This window comes from Sinocyclocheilus anshuiensis, unplaced genomic scaffold (assembly GCF_001515605.1).
Source record: "Sinocyclocheilus anshuiensis isolate Anshui unplaced genomic scaffold, SAMN03320099.WGS_v1.1 scaffold205, whole genome shotgun sequence".
Taxonomy (NCBI): domain Eukaryota; kingdom Metazoa; phylum Chordata; class Actinopteri; order Cypriniformes; family Cyprinidae; genus Sinocyclocheilus; species Sinocyclocheilus anshuiensis.
Window position 1 is genome coordinate 1,507,232 of NW_015536497.1, and position 9,705 is coordinate 1,516,936.

General features: G+C 35.5%; 1 protein-coding gene across 1 annotated transcript in view; it reads right to left on the reverse strand.

Annotated features, from left to right (window-relative positions):
- Positions 1–7,600: 7,600 nt before the first annotated feature.
- The window catches only part of lrrtm4l1 (leucine rich repeat transmembrane neuronal 4 like 1), a 43,624-nt gene continuing 41,519 nt past the window's right edge, over positions 7,601–9,705 (reverse strand). Inside the window, exon 4 of the mRNA XM_016485203.1 lies at positions 7,601–8,060. Coding sequence (XP_016340689.1) covers positions 7,995–8,060 — 66 coding nt within the window. The 3' untranslated portion in view covers positions 7,601–7,994. The remainder of the gene's footprint in view (positions 8,061–9,705) is intronic.

Below are 9,705 nucleotides of genomic sequence, written 5' to 3' on the forward strand. Positions count from 1 at the left end.
TGTATATATATATATATATATATATATATATATATATAACAAGTCTGTCAGTATAAAAATGCCTGGTGCAGCATGTTCAGTTGAAGGACATCTGATTTCTATAATGTTTTTTGAAAAAGTCTCTTATACTCACCAAGACTGCATTTATTTGATCAAAAATACAGTAAAAACAGTAATATTCTGAAATATTATTACAATTAAAAAATGAAGGCTAAATAAATGTGAATCGATTGCTATGAATTTTGAGTTATATCTTCTGACCATTGCTTCTGCACCTCAAGATGCTGAACCAAGTTAAATTGGATATAATGTTACGTTTCTCAAAATTTGTAGGGGTGGTAGAGGGGCACCTGAGAAAACGTATTACTCAAGGTTGCTCTGTCATAGCTCAGAAAACTGGAGTTCTCAGTTGTATGTCAATAAAGTTAAACTTATCACTGAAACTGAAATTTCATGTAAACGTTTGTTTACACCATTCATGCACGCTGTTTAATTAAAATTGTATTCAGTTGTAGAGAAGAAGCTTAAACATGCTTTTAAAAAATCTAAAAAGGCCAGATGTATTAACAGCTTGTACCAGTGCAAACCCTCTTTTGGCATTAAAAATGACTGTCAGGATTTACTAAAGACAAACAGTGAAAAATTAGCGATGATAAGGCATGGACAGAGGTATTTTAGTAGTTAAACTTATTGCAGCTACATTTGTAAGAGTTTCCCTTTCAGATGCAACATTTGTGGGAGGAGATTATTTAAATGAATCAAGAGAGTATTTAAATTAATCACGCAACTTGATTTAGTAAGGTTTGTCTTAATCAGTATTTGCGATATTTTTACGTCCAAAATATAATTTTTTAACCGATTTTGTGCTCGACATGGCTGCAAGAGTTGCTCATTTGTGCTGTTCTCGGTAGATTGCATTGGTAATTATGGAAATGTGCTGGCTGCATCGGTGTTCTTTAATTTATGCATCGTCAGTAGATCACTGCAGAACTTTCCAACTCCCAACTGCGATTTTATGGGATTGAACTTTCACGCTAATTTGCCCTGTTTAGTAAATTTGGCCCTTAAGTCTCTTTTTCATCCGGTTAAAATATTACAAGCTAGTTCTGTGTGGCAACAAGAGACTGTAATATACTGTCGAGTCAATTTGTTTTAGTTAAGCTAATTTAAATAAATAAAGCAATTAACTCTAAGTACTATGAACTTCATATTGTTACGTTGTTAGCAATGTGGCTGGAGGGAATACCCATAAGCCCTTGATCTTGAATAATTAAAATATGTATGTTTAGTAAAAACAGAGACTGAGACAATCATAGCAGGATGAAACAACATGCTAATGATGACAGAACTTGTATTTTTTTATTTTTTTATTTTATTGTATTTTTTTATATATAATCTTGTTGTGGATCTAAAATCTAAATTAGATTAATTACAGATATCTCATCTTTTTCCTACATTAAAGGAATAGTTCATCCAAAAATGAACTTAAAATGTACTCACCCTCAGACCATCCAAGATGTAGATGAGCTTGTTTCTTCATCGGAGCAGATTTCAAGAAAATCAATTCATGTCTTGTGAAGTGAAAAGTTGCATGTTTATAAGAAACAAAGCCATCATTAAGAAATTTTTAACTTCAAATTGTTTCTTCAGGCTAAAATACTGGTCTTCTATCCATAATATTGCTTTCTCCAGTAAAAAAAAAAAAAAAAAAAAGTAGTCTCATCTGAAAATGTGTAGAAATATGCACAGATTAAGCATTGCTTACAAGCAAAAACATTCCAAAACAAATATTGTGATGTTTTTATCAGCTGTTTGGACTCATTCTGACGGCACTCATTCACTGCAGAGGATTGGTGAGCAAGTGATGTAATGCTACATTTCTCCAAATCTGTTCCCGTGAAGACAGAAACTCGTCTACATTGTGGATGGACGGAGGGTGAGTACATTTACAGCAAATTTTCATTTTTGGGTGAACTATTCCTTTAACATCTGTAACCTTATCTGCTGGCTTGTGGACAGGGGCTTGTGTCTAGAGCATCTTAAATGGGGGGGGAGAGGCTGGGGCACTGCCTCAAAATAGGGTGGCCGCAAAATGAGCATGATTAGGAAAAAAAAAAAAAACATTGTAGAATCTATGGTACACTATTAAGAAGTGCTAACCTGCAAATGTTATCTTAGGGAGCTATTTCTACCTGATCTAACCCTTAAATTTCATTTTATCACTGTAACCTAATGTATAGGTTAATTCGGTTAATATTTTTGGGTTGAATAAAATCAAATAAATTAAATGTTACCATGAGAAATTGTACATATTCAATGAAGAAAAACACTTAGAGGGACTTAAAGGCTTTACTTAAAAACACTTTCATCATCCTCATGACAGTACACATGCTGGTTTTGTCTCATATCTAAAGGCTACAAAACAGGCCAGTTTTTGTTCTGTGCTGAGTTATACAGTCGAATCCTCTCATTATAACATACAGAGTGTATGCACAATGTAAATTATAGATTGTTCAGGCAGTGTAGAGATTCATTGGTCATAACAGAACTTTGTGAGATTGCGATGAACACAGAGTGACAGCTTTTTAGTGATTATAAAGGGAGCGCTCTTTGCGAGCTTTCTAGGCTATAATCCATTCAAAATGCAGAACTTTTGTTTTTCGGCCACACACATACTTTGCAAAGTTTCAAGAATGACATCTGCATATTTATGTGGAATTCACTCTCGAAACAGCAGTGATTGACATAGTGATAATGGATGGGACAAAATTAAACTGAGTTGGTTGATACGCTTTTATTGTATAACTACTGGGCACCTGGGGTGGCCAACCATATTTCAGCAGGGGCCCATGCCACCCCTGGCCACCATGTAGACACGTTTTATCTGTTGTGGATAAAACAGACTACTGGTTTTCATATTAATGAATAGCTTCTTGGTCTTTTTAAACCATGTCTTGTACTGTGTGGGTGAACTGGCCAGTCTAGATGATCTCAGCTTTTAATTAGCTATGAGATGTTTCCTCAAGACCATTTCTGGCTGGATGTTGCATAGGTTTCTCCAACCTCTTGCTCCCTTGAGAGTGTGCAACCATGTGCTGCTAAAGATCAAGAAGGGGGCTGTATTCTTCATCAAAAAATATGTTCCCATGAGGCCTAATCTTTCCCAGCACTACTGTCACTTGACACCCACATCAATCTGTAAGATCATCTTTCAATCATCTTTGATGCAATCACACTTTTCAACTAATACTCTGAAATCTCATCTATCCATAATTAGGAGTATTTTTAAACCGTGACATAATCATGTCTGTCTATTTACGTACCAATGGAATGAAAGATACATTTTTATCTCACAGTGAAATTAAGCAAAACAGGTTGATTTAAAAGCTTCTAAATATTACCTCTATGTTTTAAAGGGATAGTCCATTCATAAATGAATATTCTGTCATCATTTACTCACCGTTGTGTTGTTCCAAAACTGTATGACTTTCTTTCTTCTGCAGAACATAAAAGGAGATATTTTGAAGAATGTTGGAAACAAAACAGTTTCAGTTCCTATTGACTTATATTGTATGGACAAATATCACAATGGAAGTCAATGGGAACCAAAACTATTCCTTAAAGTGTGACAAAATGAATACATAATGAATACATATTTTTATTTTGCTGATCAGGTGTAAATTAATATCAACAACCGTTGAATGTTCTAATACTGCAATTAAGTTGTTCCATCCATATGCAGTAGGCCATATTTAGCAAGTCCAGTAAAAATTGAGCAACTTACATTTTAGAGACTTGTTGCTTGTTTTCAGTTTTGTGCCGCCAAAAGAAATAGTTCCAGACACAGTCAAAGCAGCCGAGCATCACAGTAGCGGTCTGAATTAATCATTGCTTTTAACTAATCAGTTGAGTGAATGATTCAGTGATAAGGACAGACACTTATTTCTTTCCTTCATGAGTGAATGTGCATTTTGAACAAATAATGAAATGACTCACTCATAAACATCGCCACGTCACCACATACTGGTGCATCAATGTAACCTGGAAAATAAATCAAATACAAGAGTCTGGAACAAACACAAACAAGCGGAGTGATACAAACAGTGAAATGTCCCAGTGCTGCTAGACTGTGTAACACAATTGGAAATGAATGAAATCCTAGGAGTGGAACCAACTGTTGTATAATTACTAATGAAATATTAAACAATACTTTAACATCAAATTGTACAAAACATTGCTTCTCAAAAAAAAAAAAAAAAAAGTCTGGCAGCAACCCAACTACTGTACCTCTTCAGAGAAAACTTATAATGTTCCATTTACACAAAATGCATTTGTATGTATAAAACGCAAGATGCAGGGCAGTGAAATAGAAAAAAAAAAAAATTTTAGGAACACATTTTGTAACTACTTTTAACTTGAGAGCACCATTTTTTAGAATTACGTGTAATGCGTGAGATGCTGCAAAAGACGTGTGCAACTAAATTAAGACATGAGTTCGTATTTCGCAATTCTGAATTTATATCTCACAATTCTGATTTTTTTTTCGCAATTCCGAATTTATATCTTGCAATTGTGAGAATTTTGAGGCAAAAAGTCTGAAGTGTTAGATATAAACTCAGAACTGTGAGAAAAGAAGTCTGAATTGTGAGATGAGACACAATTACCTTCTTGTATTTATTTATTTTTATCCCATGCATGTCGTAAACAAGACTCCATAGTCTAGCGCACATTTAGCCTACATAGAAAAACAATGGAAAAACAGTATAATTCAAAAATTTATTTTTAATGGCTCCTCACACAGTTTCATACATTAGCAAAAAAATCAAATCAAATAAAAATACAATAGGCTATTGGTTTTTTCCAAAAGGCATAGCATATCAAATGAAATCACCTCAATGCACAAATTGAACAAAGTATTGGTCCAAGTTTTAGTTTGACATTTAACACGCATTTTACTTCAACTCATATGGGCTTTTTCACAAAACTGATTTTAGTTTTTTTGTGCCTGAGCACTCTTGGGGCATCATGATTGAGGCTAATAGAGCACACAACAGCCAATATCTGGATGCAGTCAGGTCCTCTGAACACAGCACTCCTTCCAGTAGGAGGCCGTTGACTGGGCGAAATGTCAAGACTTCTTTCAAAAGGAAAAGGGATGGGGGCCGATTAATAATTCATGGGGAGCGTTCGGTCGAACACAGTGCTGTGTGTGTTTAGCTGTCACTTCGGCAGGCAAGAGAGAGAAGGGGAGAGATACAACACTGTAGGAAAACACCGGAGATGATTTACCATCTGGACCTCATATCAGACAGCTTGACGTGTTCCTGGAGGACTCGACGTGGGGCAAACTCTTCATGTTAGCCCCCTCTTGAGAAATGGAATATTTAGTGCTAATTATGACATGCCGGGATGAGATTTGAACATCCAGAGCTTTGTTTGTTTGGAGAGGGCAGGGTTGGCACAGATTGGAGAGGCTCTCCTTCAGGGTTATGAGGCCAATATTGATCTGACAGCATCTCAAAGAGGAGATATATGGAAATACATTTCCTTGAGCATGCAGATCCAGCCAAGTAGCTTGAACTTTCTTTTACTAACTTGTTTACAATGACAGATTTTCATTGCTGAAGGTTGCAGTACTGCTGGTCGCAAGTAGGCGAACAGCCCCTTTAGTCTAACAAACTTAACAGCAAATGCCAAAGTCTGAGACTCAGGGCCCTATCATACACCCTGCGCAATGCGGCGCCAGGCACGACTCAAGTGTTTTTTGCTAGTTTCAGCTCAACGCAGCTATCATTTTCATGTCCTGCGCCACGTTGTTTAAAAAGCAAATGCATTTGTGTCCATTTGTGCGCCTATGGGGCGTGCTGGTCTGAAAACGTGGTGTGTTCAGGCTCGTTGCTATTTTGAGGCAACAGAAATAGACTGCACCATTGACCAACTGAAACCTGGTCTAAAGTCAATGGCACAATATTTTTTTTTTGTTATTTAAAGAGCGCATTTGTAATATGCGCCTATAGGTGGGTGAACAACGTGCATACACTCTGCGCACAAACATGCCAAATATTAAAAATGAAAGGATTACAATGTAAAAGATTATTATTGTGGCCCGTAGATGGTCTGCTCGTGCACTTTAACCTCACCCACGAGCAGAACCTTTCCTCTCTGGAGAAGTGTTCAGTCTTTGCTCTTGCAAATTCCGCCATGTAAATAGCGAATCCGCCATGGCGCGAGCGCAACTGGCCTTTAAAGGGGATGGGAGATGAGACTCTGATTGGTTTATTGCACGTTACGCCCAAAACACACCCATGACTCTTTTGGACCATGCGCCCGGCGCGCCGACCATTTTCCCCGTCGTTAAAATAGCAAAAGTGGATTTGGACATGTCCTGAGGGCACTTGCACCGTGAGCTTTAGACCATGCACTTAGATTGTTAAAATATGGCCCTCAGGCTCAGCCAAATAAGCTCAAAAATAGAAACACAGACACTTTCTGATTAAACACTAAAATTCAAATTACATTTTTAAAAATATATTCAAATAGAAAACTGTTCTTTGAAATTTTAATAATATTTCACAAGATTACGGTTTTTACTGAATTTTTGATCAAATGAATGCAGCCTTGGTGAGCGTAAGAGACTTCTTTTAAAAACATAAAAAAATCCTAATTGTTATAAACTTTTGACCGATTGTATATAATTCAGAAATGTTACGTAATTACAGTTGTTTAATTCTAATTATCATGAACGAATGAGCTACATGAAATGTTCATCAAGTGTAAAATAATGGTGAGCCTATTCAGTTCTCAGTGTTTTTTTTTCTTCAATTTTGCTTTTGCAAGAAAATCCATATTGTTAAATAAAGTATTAATAATAAATGCATAAAAATTAGCAAGTTGATCAATACTAATTTCCATTTGACAAATGTATATTTCTCACCATTGATTTTGAAAACGTTCTCATTATAAAACAGAACTCGGTGGCGTTCAATTCGTACAGTTTTGTTACAAAATTTAATTATTAAATTAAAATGTGGGAGCATATAAATAAATTACACTTTCAAGTTGCAATATTTGAAGCTTGTGGCAGGTGGAACCTGAACAAATCAATACCCAATACACACACACCCTTTGCCACAAAACATACAGTTTAAAAGATTAATAATTTCTGTGCCACCAAATGGAAAGGGTGTGGGATTATTTCAACATCGAAAAAAATTACACTTCGCCTTCAAACTAGGACTTAAAACGCATTCTCTATATTCAGATCTTGACATTTGCTTACACACTCTCCTATAAAATGAGACTACATATGTACACTCAAACATTTCAAACATTGAGACAGTGTTGGCATAGTCAATGAGATCACAGGTCATGTTTAAATTACTCAGAATAACAGTAGGAAGTTTATTACCGTTATGAAGGGCATGTAAACTTGAGAATCTCTTCAAATAAAACTGTACGGAGAAGTTTGCAGAAAACTTCAAGCATAACAAATCCAGTATTAGGCAGCAAAGATAAAGGTTTTAACTCAGTTGTTTAATTTAGTTATTCTGATACACCGATTTTCCAAGGATTTACATTAAATAACAAAGGAAAGGGCAAGTCCGGTTTTAAATTCGAGGGTATATTGACAAAGTTTATAGTTTATGTATAGGTCCACACAAACGTCAAATAACGCTGGACGATTCGTCAAAGGCTGGATAACTTTCATTGGTATGTTTCACTGAAGGCTTCCCAAATAAACCTGAAGCATTTATCCAGGCGCATTAAAGTACAAAGTGAGGCATCCAAATGTGTTTTAGTAAAATATGCATCTGAGGCATCTGTTCCCACTGTCTCTCAGATGTCCGTTAGCCGAGTCTGACTGACCACAATCCATTAAAGAAGCACTGAAAGCATGAGTGGTATCATGAGAACAAAGCTTGATGCGACTGATGAAATGCAGGTAGGCACAAATCCTCCGCCGGTGGATTATTTTGGTGAACAAAACAGTCCCTTCAGTGTATGGTGGGTATGTCTCCAATCCAAGCTCCAGGTAACGGTCTGGGACATGTGTATTCATTCTGCAGAGAACAAACAAGACGTAAGATGAATACTACAGTGCAAAACCATGAGGCTCAGCTTTGTACTGATGCAGGGGTCAATGACATTAGGCTCTCTCTTTTTTGTAGGGATATATTAATTTATTAAAAAATACATTTCATAAATGCAAGCCATACATATAACAACTTATAAAACTTTTCTATGAGAAACATGTTTTTAATTCCTGGATTAAAATCCATTGTAACATTTTTTGGGAGCAGAAAGTCTAAAATGTCAGGGTTTTCTGATAATAAAAAATAAAAACAGAATACAATTCTTGAAAAAGCCCATGCACAATATAATATTTGACATATGATGTGCAATATCAAGAGTAATATTGCCATATGTTACCTATAAGGCAATATATAATTTTCACATATGCACATTCTCTGGGTAGATGAAGTTCATAACAGTTTATAAAATCTCCATAGTAAAATGTGTATATGTACATATGTTAATAATATCTATATGATGATTCTTTTATATGGTATTACATGAAGCAACCATATATGCCAACAATTTCTATATTTTATTTATATATGCAAGTTTATTGAAACAACATATGTACAAAAATATCTGTATTTTACATGTTTTTGTCATGTTTTTTAATACACGTCTATTTTATATATTTACATAATATCAACATATATTGATGGGTTTAGGATGGATATACATGTATATACAAATACACGTATTTGTATGGGCTAGATATATGTTAATGAAATTGTTCCCATTTTTAATAGGTTTCATATATGTTTTACTTCACATGACAATTTATTTCATATATGAAAACTGAATTACATTTGCATATGGGAGAAAACCTTAAGTAGTCAACATAATCTTTATTATTATTATTATTATTATTAATATTTTTAACAAAACTGGTTCACTACTTAATATTTAACTTAATATTTGACATGGCATGACATGCAAAATAATAATAATTAGGGCTGTCATCGTTAACGCGTTAACGCATGCGATTCATTTTACAATTCTTAACTCGTTAAAATAATTTAACGCAATTAACGCAAAATTACTAAAGCACAATTTCTATTCTAACCGTTTAACTTAATTTTGCTTCTCTGCTTGCGATCAGATCATTTTAAGCCGCTAAACTCCGGGAAAGTTTTCAGTCCAATGATCCAGTAAGCGAATGCATTCAAACAATCTGTCCAAAATAGCGCTAATATAAAGGAAACCAGGCTGATTACATCAGATATTGCAGAGAGAACAGAGACTCGCGTTGCGTTTTAAGTGAATTATTCATTCCAGTGTTTCGCTTTAAAACACAAGCTCTGTCATATTCTGTGATTGTCTCTGAAGAGCACGAGCCCTCACATGTCACACGTGGTGTGTGAAGTACAGACTGAACGGATTGTCAACACACCCCACCGCTGTATGGCCAGATGAGACGCAAACTACGTTTTCTCGACTGGATAACCAGTCTCGCTAGTAAAGTTTTGATGGATGAAGACTGCAATCAAGGTAAAGACGATTGCGGTGGCATACAGGAGTCGTACAGTAAGCACGTGTGAGTCCGTTATAATAATGTGTGTATGAGTGCTCTTGACGCACTGATCGCACATTGTATTTATGCACAGGCACAGACATTTCCGTACATTCACG